This window comes from Propithecus coquereli, unplaced genomic scaffold (genome assembly GCF_000956105.1).
Source record: "Propithecus coquereli isolate 6110/MARCELLA unplaced genomic scaffold, Pcoq_1.0 Scaffold77, whole genome shotgun sequence".
NCBI classification, from domain to species: domain Eukaryota; kingdom Metazoa; phylum Chordata; class Mammalia; order Primates; family Indriidae; genus Propithecus; species Propithecus coquereli.
In genome coordinates this window covers 7,896,384-7,919,359 of record NW_012153840.1, presented here as the reverse complement: position 1 = coordinate 7,919,359, position 22,976 = coordinate 7,896,384, and the positions used below count along the sequence as shown (strand labels likewise).

The 22,976-nt window shown below is 41.2% G+C and overlaps 1 protein-coding gene across 1 annotated transcript; it reads right to left on the bottom strand.

The window, feature by feature from the left end:
• Positions 1-1,035: 1,035 nt before the first annotated feature.
• ERRFI1 (ERBB receptor feedback inhibitor 1) lies at positions 1,036-15,657 on the bottom strand. The gene is made up of 4 exons (XM_012662577.1): positions 15,462-15,657; positions 4,773-4,967; positions 4,589-4,665; positions 1,036-3,704 (listed from the first exon to the last, which is right to left on the bottom strand). The coding sequence occupies exons 2-4, from the start codon at positions 4,892-4,894 to the stop codon at positions 2,521-2,523; spliced, it is 1,383 nt and encodes a 460-aa protein (XP_012518031.1). The 5' UTR covers positions 4,895-4,967; positions 15,462-15,657; the 3' UTR covers positions 1,036-2,520.
• Between the last annotated feature and the right edge of the window lie 7,319 nt (positions 15,658-22,976).

Below are 22,976 nucleotides of genomic sequence, written 5' to 3'. Positions count from 1 at the left end.
TACCTTTTTAACTCTTAACATCATAATTACGATCTGCTTTAAATTCCACGAGGGCCGGGATGTGTCTGTTTTCCCAGGATCTAGTATGTGGTTGGTATTCAACAAGTGTCTGTCGAATGAACTCCCCAAGCCCATTTCTTCATCTGCAAAATGCTAGAAGTGACACTCAGCTCTTAGATGATCACAGAAATAATTCTCACATACCAGGTCCTTGCTATGGACCAGGTACTGTGGTCCTTACGCAGTTGTCACAAGGTAATTCCCACCCCTTTGCCCATTTTATCGATAAGAAATCTGAGGTTGAGATTTTAAACAATCTGCCCAACACATAATTAGAAAGATGTGGAGTTGGAATTTCAGCCCAGATAATCTAATTTTCGAGTCTTCACTCTTAACTCTGGAGAGTGCCAGGCACAGGGCGGTGCTTGGCTGAGGTCACGGCTCCCGCCCTCACTCAGGAGGTTAAAAAAACCCTGGGGGGTAACAAGTGAGTCAGGAGGGCAGCACAGCTGTAGCAGGACAGAGGATGTGGAAAAGGACAAAGCACCCTCACAAACAGCACTCCAGCCCCTCCTCCGTCCAACGGCTGCGAGAAGCACATTTGTCTGCTGGGGACTTGCAATCTCGGAGGGGCCAGGGTAGGCAGGGATCCCTTGGGTGGCCTCGAATGGGCAAGAAGCAAAGCCTACCAACGGGCCCCGAGTGACCTGGACCTGGTCCTAAAACTCAAAGAGTCAAATCAAGTCCACCCATCAGAGCTGGTCTCTCCAGTGCATTCTCCCTGATGTGGGCCCGCCTGTGTACCTGTTCTGATGGCAACACCAGAATCCAGTTCACTTTCTTGTTAAAGGTAAATACAGCTTATTTTCACTGTACACTTTCATAATTCGTAAAGTTGCTCAAATTATGTCATTTTAAAGAATGAGAGTAGGCTTCAAGTGTGTATTAAACTTAAAAGGATCTTCCTTTGTGCTTAAAAATAATGCTGTCAAATTGCTTCATTTTATAAGAGTTTAGGCAAGAAACGTTACTAAGGGTGTCATAAATAAGTATTATAACTTTATTAAAATGAAAAGACAATATTCAAAATAATGCAACAAAATGAATAAACTCCTTTGTCCAATACTGTACACATAATGCAGAAATCAGTGCATTTTTCTTAAGCATGTTTTAACCTTCATTTAGTTCATACTAAAATATAATAAGCTTTAAATAGCTCAAATAATATTCAGCAGTTTAAACTGTAAACAGCTTGTTTAACTATTAAGAGAACATTGTAGTAACGTACCTCTGTTAGTGAGCACCTTCTCTCTTGTGCTTATCTACTCAAGATAAATACAGCGAAGGAAGTGGGAACGTGAACACAAGCTACGTGTCTCACTGCACCTAAGTGAAGCAGCCAGCTGTGAGGGTTTTCAAAGCAGAAAGATGCTGATGGTATTAAGACATACTGTGCTATTGGTCAGAAGTGTTTTACTTAAAAAGCAAACAATCCCCAGGAAATACTGAATAGGAACCAGCAACACAAGGCCAGCTTGTGTTGTATTTGTTTATTAATACAGACTAAAAAAAAAACAAAAACAAAAACCATAACATACATCCCCACACAATAACTCTCAATCACATAGCTAATTGCTTCATTATTTGTCAAACTGACACCCTAAACACTGGCACCTAGTATACTTTTCCATTTGAGTCTCATGTATCCCACTGTCTCTGTGAGGCCCACACTACACTGGGTCATTTCAGTGGGTGGAATCAAGCAGGAATTGTAAGAAAAAATTATTCACTAATTCTATTTTCTTTTCATTCTTCAAGATGTGAGACATGTACAGGTGACAGGTGATGGTTGCCAAATAAACTGCTATCTCTCCCCTCAACAAGATAAAAAATGAGACCTGGAATTAGGCCGTGGGATGACTTTTAAACTAGGCAGGTACAGTCATGGTAAAGAATGTGTATCCTGCCCTCAGTGGAAAAGACTGCTTGCAAAAATAAATGAAACAAAATACAACAGGCCTAAAAGCCAGAAATCTTCAAACCTACGAAACAAAAATAATTTTTAAGATGATTCTGATCTAAACAATACTGTATTTTCTTTCATTTGCTCAATTTTCAGTCTACCAGGACTCATTTCTCCAGGTTGAGTTTTTGCTACTCTGAATATATATTACTCTAAGATAGTAACTAATTGGTTAACCCGCAACTATGCTCTATGGTTATACCACAAGTTATATATAGGTATATAATGTGTGCATATATAAAAAGTTTCCCCGTCCTTCCCTCCCACCATCACATCTTTAAATTATAGACTTGAATAGACTCTTCTCCATCACTAACAAAATCAGGGATTCTCGGCATAACAGCATCTCTCAACTGCTCTAAATTTTTCTCATTAAGACAGAGAGTTCAACTACTTTACTTTGCAATCTGAAAGATTTTTCTGTGAACCTCAATCAAACTGGAAAATTGAGAACCATTTGCTCCTATACAACCTTTGCTGAACCACAACCCCAAAGTCTACGGAGAAACCACATAGGACAAATGTTTACGCTTCACATGGCCACCCAGATCCGTTTTTGTTTTTGAGTCCAGCTTTTCTGTGGCTGAAACCATACTGCAGTCAGCAGGTAACGGCTGGATTTGGGTACTTGCATTTGTTTCTTCTGCTTCCCTAAAAAATTTTTCATATTTGTCCAGGTACGGTGGTCTCTCAGGTAGTAGGTAATAATGTGTTGAACTAACCTTCTTCCCATTTTCAATAATGGGCAGAATGCAAGGAACCTTATTGGCAGATCCTTCGCTGTTCTGTCTTTGCAGAGCTTTGCTGCTGACGTACTTGGGATCAGGGGCAAAGCTCTGTGTCGGGGGCATGACCCCATTGAGGTAAGACGGAAGGCTTTTAGGACTTGGTGTGCGGGAGTTACTGCGGGATAAAGGTTCTCTTGGTGGGACTTTGGGAGGCCTGTCTTCATCGCTATAGGTGCTAGACGTAACTTCTGCTGACCACCTTCTATAATCTGGCTTTACTGGCCTAGGAGGTATGGGAACCCTGGGGGGAATCTCAGGTTTGTCTTCATCAGAGTTAGGAGAAGCTCTGTGTATGCAGCTGGATATCCTTATGGCAGGTTTGTTAAAGGATCCGGCTGGTCCTGAATGAGACCTTCTTAATCTTCGGTGGGTTTGAGGCGGAGGAGGATTTGGACTTGGGATACCTCCATTTTGGTCAGATGCATAGTTGAGATCTGCTACAGAAACAGCTGGGGTGTCAAAATATGCATAGTTGATCTGTCCACACCCACGGAAGCTTCGCCTGCCAGGAACATCATATTTGAAATCAGAAAGTGTATAGTCTTCTAAAAGGAAGTCTGTATCTGAGCTAGTTAGGAATTCTACCTCACAGTCTGTCTCGTCCAGAGAGAGGTCTTCAGAGATTGGCAATGGTGGAAGGGGCCTAGAACCCCGTTCACAAAGAGTTGTACTGGGGAAAAGTGAAGGGGAGTTTTTTATGGGTGTAAGTGGAGGAGTAGAGGCACAAACCCCATTCACTGAGAGTTTCTTAAAACCACAGACAATGTGATCCTCTTCATGTTGTCCCAAGTTTTCACTTGGGGGAATAATGAGAGGGGGCAAGCTGGACTTTTGAGATGGACCATTTTCTGCAAAGTAGTGGCCATTCATCGGAACAGATTTTGAAGTATGCCCTAGAATGAACAAGAGATGTTAGCAAAAGATCAACAATCCCCTCCCCACTACCTATGCCTCTATAGCTTTCTACCTGAACTGTGAGTGAAATACTTGACTGCTGTAACCCTGAGAACACCCATGCAACAATCACAGGTGTAATTAGAGATCAGAAGATTGTTAACGCACATGATCTGGTTCAAAGAACAACCTATCTCTTCTATCTTCCTTGGACATGTGCACGGCACACGCCCACACATCACAGGCAAGTTTTGTGACGTGTGCAAAATTTGCAAAGACGAACAGCATATAATTTACATGAATACCATACTATGCCAGCCTTGCCATTTAAGACATGGGACAACACAAGGCACGCAGGGCACGAATGAGATAAGACCAGGTCCTTATTGCTAGCACGCCATCATAGCGAGAGAATCAACTTGCTTGCAATGTGTTCAACTGATAAGCAACTCTTGACAAAAAGCCAAGGAACATGACGTTCACCTTAAGCGTACTATATACACACAATTTTCTAAGTTTTGATTAACATTTATACTATCTTCATCTGTCACTTTCTAACATGCATTCAATACTAGTAAGAAAGGGGAGAGAGCTCGTCTGAGGTTTCTAAAAGTTAAGTATGCGTCGTAGCTGGAAGGAGAACTTTTTCTTGATTTTGAAAGATCACACTTCCTAAATAGTTCTAGTTAGGAAGCAGTGACTCAGGATAAAGGAAGTGGAGTAAAATAGCTTGAGAAAAAGGCAGTTCTCTTCAGAATCTATTGCCACTAGGGGTCAGGCTACTGTTGGAAATAGTTCAGGTTTCCTCATTTAAAAGATAATGCGGGAGGACAAGCTAATACTGATCCAGACTGTGCTTCCAGCACATTTTCGGAATACATACCAAAGGACGCTAGGTGCTCCTGCGCAGGAGCGTTCAGACTGTAGGCTGTGGTTATGGGGTCGATATTTAAAAAGTTGCTAAAAGGAAAGGAATATCTTGGTTATAAACAAGTAGCACTCATATCCTCTCTCATTTTAACATCACACATTTCTACAGATCACGGCAGGGTATACTCTCTACTCACTTTTTAAACTCACTGCGACTACCCCAGCAGGTCTTCAGGTTGCCCATGGCTTGGCCATTATGTAGAAATCCAGTTTTTAATGGGACTCTAATCTCCTGAGCAGCAACTCCTGCTGTTGACATTGTGCCTTATTCTGGGATGTCTCCAAACTTGTGAGGCCCAGGGATTTTTAAATCAACCAGTAGCTTTCATTCCCTAGGGGGTATAGAGAAGAGATGGGAGAATAAAGAAAATAATTCAGAAATACCTCCATTAGGATAGTCTAAATTGCAGCATAGCTAATATTAGAGAATTGGGGTGGGGGGATGAACAGAAAAATTTCATAGTAGACTTTCACTTAATTCTTTACTTAACTAATTCTTACTTCGCACGAGGGTACTTAAATGGAGACGCTAAAAATTACTTTTTTGTAAATACTAAAAATACATCCCAAGACATGAAACGTTTTAGCAAAATGAGAATAACCTATTGCCAGCAAAAGCAGACCTCTTACTGCAGAGCCTGGAGTTGCACAACAATCACGCTCACCTGCCAAAGCACACAAACCTTCCTCTACACTATTAAACCGACCTTCTAAGGCATGGGTGTACTGGGCATAAAGCACAAGTGAATCCTGCTAATTCTTACCAAGCTAAAAAAGTGATTTCAGCAATTACTGTGGTTTATACTGCAAAACTAATATGCACTGAAAGCCAATGCTGAAATTAAACAAGTGATTTTACTGAATTGGCACCTGACTACCCCATAGTCTAGCATTTATATGGATTTTATATTTCAGGGTTGGCCATGGGAAGACAAATCTTCCAGTTATTACTTGCTCAAGGAATAAATAGTTATATATGAAGATACTAATTTCCATTATCCTGTAAAAACCAAGTTCTGCAAGATTACTGGCTTCAGTGGAAGCCTGGACAGGTTCCTCCCTCCCTTTTAAAGACAAACTTAAAGATACATTCTTTACATTCTCCTTTGTGAAATGCCTAGTAATTCATGTTCTGCTTAGCTGTAAGGCATAGATTACAAAGGCTGAGTCCATTTTTCTTAAACTAGTAGTTCCTCAACTTTAGGAACCCCCTTCCCTTTGTCAGATGTTACCTGTCTGGAGTCCCTATGGTCTCTTTTTAATTTTCCTATTATTTGTTACATTAATTAGCATCAATCTCTGCTGTTTTCAGATATTCATGTTCACTTACAATAAGTTTAGGCTTCTGTTTCCTTAGGCACTAGGACATTACTTGTCAACTATCTAACACTGACCCCCTTTGGGGTTATGCATATGTACACTCTATAAAACCTCCCCCTTTTCTCGTGTCATATTTGCACACCTACCAAGTGCTAGGCACCATGCTAAGGACTGAGGATGACATGAAGATGACTATGACACATTTGCTGGCGGAGGGATACACAGAGTTTTTTATTTTAATTGCTAAGCAACTTCGAATCTATTATTTACAAATCTGTCACCTCCTACTAGACTGAGTTCAGGAACAGAGGCTGTGTCTCAATCACCTTTTAATGACCAGTACCTCAAACATTAGTAGGTGCTCAGTAAGTGAATGTTGAATGAATGATTGTATAATACCATCTAATTATCATCATCATCAGGATCAATTGAATGTATACAGTGTGTGAGGCATAGGGTATTTGTTAAGCTAAAAATCTTTTAAAAGTACTCTGCAAGATTGTATTATTTTTTCACCTGAAAGGAACTTAGAGATAGCAATGTGCTACAGGTAAGATTTCAGTGACAGAGGAGGGGTCCCAATTACTGACTCTCTGCATTTTGCTTTCCCAGAGTCAGCTGTTTTGAGACACTAGGCAGAGATTTTACGATAGGTTTGAAATATTATTTCAGAGAGTCAAGCATTATTTTTCCTTAAATTGGTCTCTCAAAGATACATGATAAAGAATAGAAAAAAATTTTGCCATTTAGGAAACCTAAATGATTGGGAGGTCTTTTGAGGGTTGGTTTTCAGATTACTGAAATGAAGCAAATGTGTTATCTACCATCAAGCTATAAAAAATTTAAAAACCAATTAAAAAAAAATTGCTAGCCTCTCCCCTGTGTACTCAGCCGAGCATTTTATCGAGCTTTTTCTAAGCATTCTACAAGCACTGGCAAGACTATGGGGAAAGCATCTGTGGTAATATAAAAATGAAAGGCAAGATAGGAAGAAGAATATGGTATTTAAGTAGTTTGAAAGCACACGTTTGAAGATCGCTCATCCAGATTACAGGAAAACGCTGTGGGGGACTCAGAGGCCCAACCCCCACCTGTCTGCAAGCCAACAAGTACTACTAGTAATTACTGTGTGTCAGCCTCCTAATGCCATCTAAATCTTAGCTTTCAACAGAATGATTGTGCAACTATCGCCTCTGCAGAAATTGCCTTGGAATTCTAAACTTACATTTCAATGGTCACTTAAAATAATTTATACGTTCTAGAAAAAGTTATTTTGTATTCATTGTTTCCATCACCTACTTGTTAGCTTTCTTAAGAAAAAAATTTTTTTAGTATAAAAAGAATTGTGTTCACTAAGCCAGCTCACTTCTGACCACAATAGTGTCTTTGTGTATTCATAGAAGGTGACCTGCCTCTAAATTTCAATGGGGAATTGTGAATGGGCCATGTTATGAAACTGTCCGAACTTCCTACTTGCTTGCATGGGACAAGTGAGGGGGGCAATACAATTGCCATGTTCTCTTCTTTCGGAAAATAACTTCAAACTGTGGACTCCAAAAGGGCAACGTGCCATAGGTTTGGAAGCAAACTTAAAAACATGTTTCCGAAATTGTAAACTAAGGGCATGAATCCACCTGAAACTCTTTTCCACCTCACTAAACACCCTCCAGTATTCAGTACTGGAGGTACTCTTGGGGTTGGGGGACCAATCAATTTCGCCAACCTCAAGCTAAAAAGAAACAAACTCTGCTCAAGTGAAATTTAAATAATGCTGCAATGTTTCAAATTGTATGTTTCCTTATAACTGTAAAACTAGCTCTGTTTTACAATTCATTAGGAAAACAACTGCAAGAGTATACCTATGTGGGAAAATCAATATCTGAAAGTACAAGATGGCATTCTGTTATGAAACACAAAAATAGGAAAACAAATGTTAATTTAGGCAGCATGGTTTAGACAGGGATCCAAATAACCTTGGGCATAACTTTTTTAAAGTTCATAAACTAATCTTTAGCTTTCTTAATGGGTCAAAAATGCAGTTAAATACCAATCTCAGATGTGAACTACCTCTTTCTGTTAACATAATTTGAGTTTTTAATTCAAAGGGGAAAATAACCCCTAAAATAATTTTTCTTGAGGTTTTCCTTTTATTTTCTCTCCATACAACCTCCCTCCACCCTACCCCACCCCGAGTTTTAACCCATTTCCATAGTTTCAACTCATAGAAAACTCCTGAATGAAGACTCCAGCCTGTCTCAAGCTTCAACTTTGCATTTCCTATTGTCTGGTGATTATCTTTCCACTTGGATGGTCCTCAGGCATCTCAAACTCTACAAACCAAACTCCTCCTTTCACTTACTTCACACCCCCTCCCCCCTCCCCAAACCAGTTCATGGTCTAGAGAATCACACTTCTCAAGGCACCATTTTTGACCTGAGGCCCATATACAATCAGTTGCCAAGTTCCATAGACTATTTCTACATTGTTTCTCAAATCTTATCTTTCTTCCATTCATAAGCATCTTTCTTCCTGGGGTCTGAAAACACCCAACCCATTCTACACACCAGTACCAGATCAATATTCCTTAAATGCAGTTCAAACCAATATCTTCTGCTGCTCAAAACTTTTCAAAGGTTCCTAAATAAAATCTCCTCAGTCTGGCATTTAAGGCCTCCACAACATGTACCTAACCTACCTTTATCAAGCTCTTGCTTCTCTTTTCCCCAAATCTGTTAGAATTCAATTTATCCTTTAAGGCAAACTCTTCTACCATCTTTCCATGACCCTCTCCTTTCTATGAAACACCAGAGCAGGGTCTCTCTATTCTTGGGTTATTCTGTGCTGGGCCCCGATTCCCCACCCATTTTCCAAGTTTTCTAGGTCAGGACTCATGTCTGACTTATGTTCTCCCTATAAATCCTGGCATCATTCATCTCCATTATTTACTAAAGGGATACTGAGAAAATATGCATCTCATTTTAAAAAAGTAATTACACAAAAGATTCACATATACGGTCAGTGAAGAGCTCAGGTAAAAAGCAAAGATTTGTAAGGGATAAATTTAACATGTGCTGGAGTGATGAGATTGCCCAATAATACTGTAACGAGCTTAGGATATGTAACAGGAAGGAATCTGCATTAAATTCATTTCCAGAATTCAAAGTGGACAGTTTGTAGAATGTGTAAAAATTATAAGCTTAAGTGATTAACAATGTAACTTTCTAAATTGGTTTCTGTTACTGTGCATTTACCTAAAGCAACTAGGGAAGGTCTTTCTGAAAACAATCAATTTTACCTTCTCTTACACACTATTCCTTCTGGATCACAATGCACCTATTGTGTTTCTGTTGCTAAATTTAAGTCACGTTCTTTCTTTTCTTTTTTTTTTAAAGTTACACCAAAAAGCACACTGCACCTCCTTTATTAAGGTGAAATCATATGCCTTTAGCTTGAGGATAGTCTGTTTGAAACAGCTTTAAAAAAAAAAAAGGGCAATAAAACCAGGCTACCTTAAGGCAGTAACCTAGATATGCTTACCTTGCCACCAGATCTCATTAATAAATCTCAGAAGCAATCCACAAGAGGAGGAGGGGCACATTTTTGTCATACAACTCATCCAGTTCTGCCCAGTGCTTCCTTATTTAAGAGTGTGATGTAATTTCCTTATTTCAATCTGGTTCTAGAACCTGATTTCTGTTTATTCAGGGTGATAAATGGTCTTTTCAGTTGCATTTAATAATTGCCTATATAACTACTTCCATACCCAGGGAAGATACAAGGTAATATATTTAGAGCCAAAATTTATAAAATGAAACTGATTGAGGGACATGACAAATTCCGTAATTTTAGATCTTCCTCAAATACACCAACCTTTGCATGTCCATGTGCATTTAAAAAAAATGTCTAAAATAACCTTTGGGAAAATGGAAAAAAAAAAAAAAAACCCCAAATAAAAAACCCCACCAGGCCGGGCGCGGTGGCTCACGCCTGTAATCCTAGCACTTTGGGAGGCCAAGGCGGGCGGATTGTTTGAGCTCAGGAGTTCGAGACCAGCCTGAGCAAGAGCGAGACCCCGTCTCTACCAAAAAAATTAGAAAGAAATGAATTGGACAACTAAAAATATATAGAAAAAATTAGCCGGGCATGGTGGCACATGCCTGTAGTCCCAGCTACTCAGGAGGCTGAGGCAAGTAGGATCGCTTGAGCCTAGGAGTTTGAGGTTGCTGTGAGCTAGGATGACGCCACGGCACTCTAGCCCAGGCAACACAGTGAGACTCTGTCTCAAAAAAAAAAAAAAAACCCCACCAATTTACCAATTTTATTGTGATTAGTGTCTAAAGCACTAGTAACCAGGCTATTTGATACACTGAACATTCAGTTTAGCTGTTTTATAGAATTTTATTAATAATCTGAGAAAACTTACTGATGATATTCCTCTAACATATTCAGCATTTATGGTAGTTATTATGTTTGAGTTTATTTACGAAAAGCAAAAGGACAATTTGCACAGATTCTTCAAAAACAAAGGCCCCAATTCAGAGTTTTTCAGATTTCATTTTAATAGGCTATGATTTAGGGGTGGGGAAAGAAAGGGGGAGGCAAGTTAAGAAAATTTCCTTCCCTGTAGTCTGCTATCGTGGGAAGCATAAATAGCCTTTAAATTAAAAGCATGAATGACTTTTAAAATAAAGTCATATCTTAATGTAATTAAAGTATTCCTGCATAAATTTAACCAAACTTGATGGTTCAGCAGTACTAAAAATGTAGTTCCACGTGGTAAAGATGAACTTTTGTGTCTGTGTCCGTAGCTCCATTCCTCAGAGGCTCCTAAACTTGTCTAGTACATAATGGTCCATTTGTAGGTGGTGAAAATGGAGGCAACAAAGAAAATAATTTCTCTTCAGACTGTCAAAATAAAAATTAAATGACATAATTTCTTCCATAATTCAGAATATTTTCTAGCTAAGTATTTTAAGAAATGGCAAGCTAACAATAAACCTATTCGCGCAACTACCATAATCAATAGCCTTTTGATTCACTTAGTCTCCCACACAATTTTAATGCGATAGCAGAGAAGTAGGATAGCAGGAATACATTCTTTTGTCCTTTGTACTTTTCCTACAGAGTACTACAATCAGTTAACAATATATACACACACACACAGGATAGAAAAATATTATTCCTTTCTCATATAACAGACTTCTTATTGTAAAAGATATATGAATTCTACTCTAATCTTAATAACAATGAGCACAATGGTCTAATGTTGGGAAACCTTTTAAACTTCAAATTTATTTAACATGCATTTAAGTCAACCAATGGGCAATTTGTTACAATTAATATAAAGCCATAAGTAACAACTAATATTCACTGGACACTCATCTGCCAGGCAGGCATTGTTCTAAGTGATTTATGCATATTAACTTATTTAATCCTCAACATCACTGTAGGGTGGGTACTATTATTCCCCTCGCTTACAGATGAAGAGCCTGAGGCACAGAGAGTTGAGGGGTCAAACTTGGTGAGCAGGGAGCCTGGCTTGAGTCCAGGCCCTTCAACAACACACCAACTGCCTTTTCTGGTCCATAAGGCTCTTTAAAGGTGGAATAAGAGTTGACCAACTATAATGCTTTTAAGGGTAGCACAAATGTACTTTTTTGGGGATTTACTGCTTGGTCTTGGTAATAGTTTTCCTTGGGTAACCTGTAGGCTATGAAAGTTCCTGTTTCACTTTAACTCCCTCAAATTCTCCTACCAAAAGTCATTAATCATAGATTTGGCCTATATATCCTCTAAAAGGAGTGGGTTAAGGTATGAATTTGACATTCCATGACCATTTCAAACAATTCTTTTGAAGCCCTCAATCTCTAATGATACACTGATGCCCCAAACCTGTTACGACACGGTATTTGATCTAACACAAGTCTATCTTTACCCTTAAAAAGGGGTTACTACGTATACCCAGTGGGCCTCCTTTTCATACACTGTCACAGCATGGATCCCAATGATGGCATCAGGCTCTATCATAAAACCTGGAATTTAATGATAGAATACCTTATATTTGTAAAGCATTCTAGGAATCACAAAGCACTTTCTTACACATTATCCCACTTGATCCCCACAACATCCCTGTATGAAGAGGCAGGGATTATAATCTCATTTTGCAGATGAGGAAATAAAGTGAGGTTAAACATCTTGCTATGAGCAAAAAGGCTATCACAGCTCTTCTGTCCTATAATCCAGCATTGTCCCCACTGCACTTTCATTACCTCTCAGTTCTATAGTACCTTCTTTTTAGGCAACAACTTCATTTCTCCTCCTAACATTCTTGTTTATGAATGGGGAAAATCACACAAAGAACTGCTAAGCGAAATGCTCAAGACCTAAATGCTAGTCAACTGCAGACACAGGAACAGAAACTCAACTAATAGTGCCCATTCACCTCACAAATTCATAGAGGGCAAGGATTAATTCTGTTTACAAATATTTATCGAGTGCTTATTCTGGATTAGATGCTGTGCTAGGGGAAAAAAGACACAGTTGCTGCCTGATGAAGCCTTCCAGCTAATGAGAAGGGAGATAATAAATAAGCAATTTCAGACTGTGATAACTTCCAAGGAAACAAGCAGGGTACAGTAAGATCATAAGGACATAGAGGAGAACATATTTACACAGGTGGCTAGGGAAGGCCTGAGTAGGTGACTTTTTAAATTGAAATCTAAAGGATGAAAAAGAGGCAGCCATGGTGAGAGTCAGAAGAGCATTCCACACAGAGCGAATACTATTTTTTAAAAACAATCTGTAATTAGTCCAGTTTCATACCTGTGGGTCTTTATTAAGAGCTTTTGGACAATGTCTTCTAATCTTTACCTTCCTATTGTTTCCAAGTTGAAAAGGACTCTATTTCATGCAGTCAAAGCCCCACATTTTAAAGATATAGTCACTAAGACCCGGAAGATTGGTCTTTTTCTAATACTGCCCAATTTTATGGTATGAGGAACTGGACTAAAGTATCAATGAAGACTTCAAATCTCAGAATCTTTTCTCCTCCACCTTTTGAAATCTGAATGCCACACTAACTTTTCCATACCTTAAAACGAATTCTGTTAAGCTAGTAACTTACACTTAGGACCCTGAAACTCATCTGTTTCATCTCTGTCTTTACAGAGCATGTGTTTATACTGTGTGAGCAATGCCAGAATACCAGAACTGGATTGTGTTTATCTAGCGAATTAGTTATTCATTAGCTTTTATAAAGCATAGCCAAACACAAGCAAAGGATGCTAAATACATCCAGATGATGAAGTACTAATTCAAATTTATTTAGATTAAGAGCAAAGTTGTTTCTCTGGTAGAGGGAGCCTGTGACATTCAAATTCCTGGAATTACCCTTGGCACCACCTTCTCCCTCCTCTGCTCACCTCTCTAAAGCAACCTGATGGTATGTAGACAATCAGGTCAGTTTCAAGCATGTTAGATTGTACCTGTAATTTAGGCAACTTGCTTTTAAAAGCTACCATTAGTATTAGCAGAAAGGAAGTAGTATGTAGTTCACCTTCTGAGAAGCAGCAGCCAAGGGTTATTTTCATACAAAAACTCAAGTTTACAGCGTGATTAAATCTCACAAAGAGTGGCCAGTATTTATTGTGAACTTAAAAATGATTCACTGAAACGATTTTACCTGTCAAAAATATGAATAATTCAGACATTTCATAACAGCCATAAAAAAGTTAAACAGATGTGCTTTCCAACCCTTATCAGTGACTGGGCCAATCCTGCTGAGCCTTAAAATGTAAAACGTGCTTTCATGCAATTATTTATCAACATCAACTACGTGCAAGGCTACATAGGACAGAAGCTGTACAAGGCAGAGTTCCTACCCTTAAGGAGTTTACAATCTAATATATCTGTCAGGTTATAAATTGCTAGTCCAAGACCTCTTATCACCTATTATCCGGTGTCGACTGGCACACACGGATGAAAATAAACCTCTGCTCAAAGTGAAGGAAATGACAAATAGTGTCTGAAGTTCATGCTAAAACATCTATACATTTCTCTTCAAACTTGCTAACAACAGGAAAAGAGCCTGGTTGATAACATACTGGTAAAAAAATTAAAGTCAGCATGTTAGCAAGAAACCAGCTTCTTTTATTTTGGTATTTGCAAATTTTGGTCATTTGCTGATGATATAGGTACCTAGCCTGTCTCTGGTCTCTGTTTAAGTAAAATTTCACTTAAAACTATATACTGTGATCACAGAAATGTAAAGAAAGAAATACAGCTTTAGAAAAAGAAATACCAGGTATGGTGGACTTAGATGTTCGTCTTCTCAGCAAACCTATATCCGCTGCATTCTTACAGATTTAAGAGTTTGAAAACTTGTTCTCCAGAAGGAAGAAAAAAAAAAAGCATTTTAAACCTCACCTTTCTTCACCCCTGACAGTTGCCTAGAAACCAGTCCTGCCCTACCTGTGTTGCAGGTGTACCTCAAGTCACCAACACATCTCTTTTAAAGCTACAGTCTCCATTCTGACTACACTTAAGTTTATGACTAACAATCTATTCATATTTTTATCAGGTAAGAGACTGGTTTCTTTCAAGCTATGATGAAATCCTAATAAAGACTTAGCAAGCACCAATACAGCACCAATCATGGTTAAGAAGTCATCTAATTTGTACAAGGCTATGATATACATATAAATACACACAATTCCCAATAAGAATTCACGTTTCGAACACATAATTCTGCAGTTCCATTCCTTTTGAAGCAGTATTTAAGACATTCAGAGCAAAGAATCACGTTTCTGAGAAGGAAAAGGGCATGGAACAGCTCAGATGAATTTAAAAATATTGATTTACGAATTATCATCGTCGCTGAGAGATTAGGCAGAGGGACCGAGGCTGACCGCCAAAGAGAACTGGTACCAATCACGGGCAAGCAATTACCGAGCCTATGGCAGCCTCCCACCAACGCTTTCAGGACAGAATTTATGGGCAGACGGTGTGAACAGGAAAACGCTGCCCCAATTTTTAAAAAGGGGGAGCCCCCGACCAAAATACCCCCGAACCCCGCAGCCGCTAACCGCCGCGGAGCCGCCCCGCGAGCGCAGGCTGCATGGGGAGGACCCTCGTGCTCGCCGCTCCGGGAGCCCCGTCCGCTCTCCGGGCCGGTCCCCCGTGCCGAGGAGACGTGTCCCGGGCGCCAGGGGGCATGGCCGAGGCCAGGGGCCGCGCGGCGCCCACGCCGGCCCGCGGGGAGAAGGCGGACGCGGGCACCCGCGGCGCCCCAGGCCCGTCCGCGCCGCCCGAGGAGGGTCCCGCCCTGCGCACCTCGGGAGGAGAAGCGCCACCGGCCCCTCCCTCGGCCCTCCGTCGGTGCGGCGACCCTCGCCCGCGCCTCCACGCCCCCGCCCTAGTGTCGGGGAGCCGCCAGGAGCCGAGCGCCCGGCGCGGGGGCCCGGAGACGCCGCGCCGCCCGCCCACCCCTCAGCCGCCAGGCCCCTTACCCGGGAGGAGCGGCGGCTGCCCCAGGGCGCCCTCCCGCGCATGTCCGTCCCGGCTGGCTCAGCGCCGCGGGCTCGGGGGCCCGGACACCGCGCAGGCGCCTCGCTGCTCTCCCGCTCGCGGTCCCTGTCTCGCACTCGGCCGCCGTCGCCGCCGCCGCTGCTGCCGCCTCTATATATAGCGTATGCGCCGGGCCGTGATGCAGCCGCGGCCCGCCCCGCCTCCCCCTGCGCAGCCAATCCGCACGGCTGGACGCTTAAAGGGGCGACGCCGCGGCCCGGCGTCTGCTTGGGGCCCAGCCGGGCGTCGCGCGGCTGCTGCGGGGAGGCCGGCTTTGTCTCCCGCCGGTGGGGTCTCCGCTGCGGCCCCGCTGCTCGCCTCCTGCCCAGCCCCAGGAGCCCCTCGACGCCGAGTTTTCCTCAGAAGTCTGCTGGCAGCCGGGCTGCAGCCGCGGTTCCTGCCCGAACCGAGGCCGTCACGCCTCGCGCCGAATTCCCCGTAATTTCAAGTCCGGGGGAGGGTTTTTGCGTGTGTTTCCTTCTCCGCGTGCTGCCGCGGGCGGGTGGGCCGAGGAAACCCGGGAGAGGGCGAGGGAGCCTGCGAGGCGGCCTCAGTGGCCCGCGAGGAGGGGACAGTGAGGGACGGCAAGGGACAGTGTGGGACAGTGAAGGCTGACGAGGCCAGGTTGGGACGGCTGGGGCTCCTCAGCGCAGTGAGCCCAGCGAGTTCGTGCCTGGTCAGTGACCCCCGCCCCCAGGCGCAGGTTATCCCGGAGGCCCGAGCTGGCCTGGACGTCTCTTGGCATCAGGGCGGCCACAGGCTGTCCAAGGACAAAGCCCAGCGAGCCTGTCGCGGGGAGGTTTCCCAGGGCGCCAGTGATGCAACTTAGGCTTATAGTTTAACCGTAAAATAAATAATAGAAATGATAACAAACCAAGAGTAACTAAAGTAAGGAAAAAAGCAAACAGACGAAAACCCTCTAGTTGTAACTAGAACAAATTCCCTGAGTGGTGCTCTGTTGAGTGGAGGCCAGAGAACTGCCGCTGACCTCGCCCCGCTGGTGCTCACAATAATGCGGATAGCCAGACATTTAGCAGGACCTAATTGGGGCAGTTTAACATATGGAATGAGATTCCGGCCTCATTATCGGGTTAACTATTAACTTGGCACCCCATGACACGATTTGCCTTTTCTCCACTACTATTTGCTTACATTCTTTTAAAAATTTAATTGAAAAGGCTAATTTTGAATTCAAGGCCTTAAGCCAGTGTGCTTACACTCTCTCTCTCTCTCTCTCACACACATCGGAAATATCCCTTTGCCCTCTCTGAGTTGCAAGATAAACAAATGCTTAGCCGAGAGAGGTCTACCCCTCCATTCTGACAGCTCTTCTGGCCCACAAAAGGCTATTGGGTCATTTTCGTGCCTAAGCTATTTATCAACAATTCAGTTATTCCATCTTTCTGTTAGCCTAGCTTCTTACTTATTACCATTCATTTAGTATTATTTTAGGATGATGGAAATGAGTCACAACTAATGACTGGTTTCCTTACCAAGTAAACTAGAATTTTTGATTCAAAGAAAATCTGTCCAGATCCTCCTCCCATTTTGGTGTCATTTATGTGAATGGCTCACCCATACGCTGTTACCAGTGTGAAAAAAAGATCAGCCTGAGAACTTGCCAGAGAACATCTTTTCAGACCTCACAGTACAGCATTTACTGAATGGGGTCCTAGCTGAGCTCCAGTTTCATCTGAAAGGAACCCTAGTTACGCTATTTCAAGTCACTACAATACGGTTGTAATTTGTGCTTTGGCCTTATTGGCGTGCTTGTACATTCCCCTATTCATAAAACAGTGATAATCACCAGGGCAACCATCAGACACACCCCTTCTTACAGAAAGAAGATCAACAGGACAGTCACTGTGTAGCTGTGAGCTGTATGATGTGCTAATGTTTTGGTAAATTATCAAAAATTGTAAAATCACATGAGTAATACATGATTAATCATTTTTTTCTTCTCTATTTTAAACTTGCAAAATAAACATTTGATTATTCATTTTTGGGAAAAACAAGTTACAGCTGCTAGTTTACTGAATTTAGCTTACAGTTATAATCATACAGGTTTCTCAGCTGTGGAGGAATTACGTGAGAAGACTTACATTCCACAAATTTTTTATCTAATAGTCTATTTAATGATACTTTATATTAACGTTGATATAGCAATAATATTGTAGAATATTTTGGGAAGAGTTTACAAAGAACATGCCAAGCATCTTGAAGTAATACTAGCGTATTGTGTTTATCAAGTAAGATTATTCATTGACCTTTAACAGATTAGAACACCAGACTAGAGATTTGGGAAAACATTTTCTTTTTCCTGGGCCTAACTTGTTTTAAGTTATCTCCAGTAAGAAAGAAATTTAAAGTCAGGCAGTGTTTTTTGCATTTCTCACAGTTCATTTAATTTTGAGGCCATTTCCCAAGAAATTTATGTTAGCTGATTGTTTTTTTAATGGAAAAGAACTTATAACATCTAATACATTAGACTTGCAGCATATTGACCCAAATTGTCACTTTGGACTTGCCCTTCTTTCAGTGTAAGAAGAAGCTGTCCTTGGAGTGAGAACAAGGGTGAGGTTCTGGCTCAGAAACCTTAGAATCACAGACCCTGTTTTCTTGAGGATATTGCTCCTTTCTGTCCTCGCAAAGAAATACCATAGTCATGTGTAAGTATAACCATGCTGGACAGGGACCTTATCAAATTTATATTTATATTTTGATATTATTTGAATCCTGTAGAAGAGTAGACACATTTTGGTTCTTACTCTTCTTGATCATAGGTGTTTTTGTATTTCTACTTTGTAAGACTATGGATAGATAGATATTTTGAAACAGGTACTCACTCTGTTGCCCAGGCTAGAGTGCAGTGGCATCAAACCTCACTGCAAGCTCCCACTCCTGGGCTCAAGCAATCCTCCTGCCTCAGCCTCTCTAGTAGCTTGGACTACAGGCATGCACCACCACTCTTGGCTATTTTTCTATTTTTTGTAGAGATAGGGTCTCTACTCTTGCTCAGGCTCATCTCAAACTTCTAACCTCAAGCAGTCCTCCCGCCTTGGCCTCCCAAAGTGCCAGGATTACAGGCATGAGCCACTGAGCCTGGCCTGTAAAACAACATTTTAAAATGAGACACTTTTCGCATTACTCTATTGGTCCTAGAGCCTTTGTTTCTGTCTATACGCGATATAAATGTATATTATATACTTTTTTTTACTCATTTGTAGATAAGTGTGCAATAAAAAAAAATATGACCAAGCAAAGAATTGCATTTCCTAGAGGTCATTTGCTTAGTGTGTTGCATTATGTTTTGGTAATATCCATGCACATATTCAATAAACTCTGTGGATTATTTAAAACATACATGCTGATAAGAGCCTGGGATCCATGCGTGAGGAGTGCCACATCATTGGAGGTTTCCATCGACCTTTCAACCTTAGCAGCCATTTGAAAAGTAGCACAGAAAAATATTTCTTTGCAACATTCCATTTTGTCTAGTTTTTCCCTAAAAATAAGGAGATGTGTGTGTGTGTGTGTGTGTGTGTGTGTGTGTGTGTGTGTATGCAGTATACTTAACCTGTGAGAAATCTGTGTGGGCTGGTTTAATTTGTCAGTCTATTGTTTTAGGTGTTATGGCTAGGGCTTAACTACTTTTTCTTAGTATGAGTTTTAGACTATTTGTATAGTTCTTTATTTTTAATTGAGCCACCTTTCATTTACCTAATGCTCCCTGGACAAACATTTGATGCTATCAGTGGTTATGGTACTTCTAATTTCTATCCCATCTCTAGAACTTATAACTGTCAGAAATTTTTTAGTGTCTTATAGATACATTAATTCAGATACATAATCTAGATGTTTACAAGACGACTTTTCACGTTTCTTTGAAACATTAATCTGGCTTTATCTTCAAATTTAAGCGTTTAAACATTGAAGCGTTTTCTCCCAAGTAAATGCTGTATTTCCTATTAGCTGGCCAGTAGGGTGTGCTCTAGTCCCTTGCCAAATTAATTAATTAATTAATTAATTAAAATATTAATGTAACCTCTTTAATAAGAGATTTCAGAAATATATTTCACTTCTTCATTGCCACTGACAGAGATGAGGTGTGTTTATAGAGATACAAGCTAAACAAGCATAGGTAGCATATATGGAAATTAACATTGTTATCTTAAAAAAAGAAAACTTTGAGATGCTTCTTTGACTTAGTTCTAAAGTAATTTGGTATTATTTTACTAACTTGATCCCCTGGTAGTAGGTATTTTCTTTTATTCTGGGTAAAGAAGAATAAGAAAAATGATGTAGCGATTAAAAGCTTAGGCTCTGGAATCAGAGGGTTTGTGTTGGCAGCCCAACTCTAATACTGGCCAGCTGTATGACTTTGGGCGGGGTTCTTAACCTCCTGATGCCTGGTAATATGAGGATAAGAGTGGTTCCTACTCCGTAGGGTTATTGGACAGGTAAGTGAGATCAAAAGTGCTTAGAACGCTGCCTGGCCCAATCAGGATTCAATAAATGTTAGCTGTTTTTATTATTATTGTTATTCTCATTGTTATTGTTATTATATATTCTTTAAGATATTTTTGAACATCTTTCATTGCAAGATTCCAAAATTCTCTGTTGTTAGTATACATGATTTACTTTGTCCAGAAGGTTGTTTCTTTAAATCCCAGGAACATAAATGATTCATAAGATAAAATGTCTTACTTGACTCTGCAGTATTTCCACTTAAGAGGCTATAAAACCTTAAGATAAAGAAAGGGCTCTGTAATGGTGAGATTTCAGGCACCAGCATCCCTTGGGGAGATGTGCAGGGCAGGGAAAATCTTCTTACCTTCTCTGAAAGTAAAGCTACCAAGTAGCTGTGAGTCTGTGAACAGTTATTTCTAAGCCCATAGTCATAAACATCCATAGACATATTTTTTTAAAAAGATAGATTTAGTCTGTACATAAACATAAAGTCCTTGCAGAACTTTTTGGTAAGAACAGCTTTATAATTTTCTCTAGAATTCAAGAACAGCAGTTATACCCAATGACTAGATACAGTGACATTGTAAGAACTTAATGAGTGCCAGCACCTCTTGGGGTCTCCAATTTTATTCATTTGTACATTTATTCATTCATCCATCAACAAATATTTATTGAGCTTCTGCTATGTGCCAGTCCCATGCTAAGTGTCCAGGAGTGAGCAGGAGTTATAATCACTATCCTCAGCAAACTTTCTGTGCAATGAGGGCTACAGCTAAGAACACAGAAAGATGTGACGTAGTGGCGTGACGGGGGCCTGCAAGGTGCTGTGGGGGAGCACAGGACAGACACCATCCCAGACCTGGAGGAGTTGGGAGCTCCCCTCCCCAGGCAGATGAGGTCTATGCTGAGAGTAGAAGGGTGATTCGGAGTCAGCCGGGGGACGTTGAAGGGGAAGAATATTCTTAGCAGCGCAAAGAGCAAATGTTCAAAATGTGAAATGTTTGAGGACGCCAAGTTCACCATAAACCGAAGGTGAAAGATGAAGCTGAAGAGATTAAGCAGAGGCTAGATGTTACTCGACGGCGTAAGTCATGTTAAGACGTTTAGACTTTGTGCTAAAAGGAGGGGAGCCATCAAAAAGGTTCGAGTACACAGTGAAATGTTTAAGTTTGCATTTTAGAGAGATCGCTCTTGTTGCCAGAGACATTGTATGACCAGGAAGAATTATAGTTTGGGGCTGGACAGTTATCTTCTTTGTTCTGGGCTATCATTTCTGGCGAGGGCGTCAGTTCTCCTAGCCCTGGGACACAGACACTTGCACCAACCCCTGGCAGTAACTGTGAAGCAGATGGGAAACAAGGAAGGGGACAGAGGGAGACATATGCACAGATTTTTGGAGAGGCATCTCTCTCGATGGAAAGCTAGGTATAAAAAAAGATGCTTTTTTATTTTAAAATAAGCTTTTAAAAAATCTAAGTTGGAAGGAAACCAAAGCTGAACACAGTTAAGATATCCAACAATTTATGGAGATTAAAACGTGTATACCAAGGTATGCAAATTTGGGTATAATCATAAAGGAACAAGTTTACCTGGGCAGGAGAGGAACACAAACTGGATATAATTATTAAAGTGTCAGAGTCAGTTGAGTTTTACTGAATTACTTGTATTTTCACTTTGCTTTTTTTAAAAAAAAAATTGATTTGGAAAAAAAATTTTGTAACCATATCGCAGAACAATAAAGCTGTGAATTAGGCTTTAAAACTAACGTATGTAATTGATTTCCTGTACTTCGTTAGTTCTCTCATCCTTAAGGCTGTCACACCGAATTGTTTTCTTTAGGAAGTTAGTGGGCCCTCTTCTGTGCTTATTCTAATGAATTCTGGAGCATGTCTACCTTCCAACACCTGAATGGGAGAAGGAACCGCTTCAGCTGTGCAGCCTCCTGCGGAGGCGGGGTCGCCGTAGAAGAACAGCGTTGGAGTTGAGAGCAAGCAGGAGGGGAGCACATTCAGTGAAGAGGTGTTGAACATAGGAGTTTGCTGCCTTTGTGGCACATGGTAAGTCCTGAGTGCACAGTAGAAAAAGTTGGGAACATTGAAGGGTGTTGTCTTGGGTAAGAGAAATCACGAAGTACTTACTAATTTATTCCACCAGTATTTATTAAGCTGCCTGCTGCATGCCAAGCACTGTCCTAGCACTGGGTGTGCATTGTAAATGAAATGGATACAATCCCTGCCTTCATGTCACTTACCGTCTAACGTGGAGGAAAGATGATATGTAACTAGCAGATATGTACATCACTCTAAAAGTCAGTGTGCTTTCAGAAAGTGCAGAGACTGAGGACAATGGAATAGTAGCAGAAGATGAGTTTTTTAGACTGAATGGGGCAGGGAAGGTCACCCTGGGGGAGATGGCATGCATGCTGAGACCTGAAGAATGAGAAGGAGCTGTGTGGGTGAAGAGCCAGGGGAAAGGACAGGAGCAGCGTGAGGAAAGGCCAGGAGTGGGAGAGAGCTTGGGGTACTGGAGGAACCGGGAGGGCGTCGGCCTGAATCCATGTAGGAAGCTATCGCAAGAGTCTGAGTGAGAACCGATGGCTTGAGAGAGCGTTATGGTACTTAGAATGGAGCAAAGCAAAGAGATTCCAGAAAGACTGGTTCTAGGTTTAAATTTGGGATCGAGAATTGAAAGGACTTAATGATGACTTGCACATGAGAAGTGAAGGGAAAGGAAAATCAAGGATGATTCCAGCTTTCTGGCTTAAATGAGTGGGTGAATGATGCAGTTTATTGAGCCGCAGAAGATGGGGGAGGAAGACAGTAATTTGGGGATTAGGACATGAGAGAAGGTAGGACTGATACACAGAGAGGCTTATAACTTAGGTGAGGACCTAAGGACAAGAGATGGGAAGCACAGTGCGTTTTCCTGTTTGAAGGTTTTTGAAATGATCACTTCCGGCAGTCCTGTGTAGGACACGGGTAGAGATG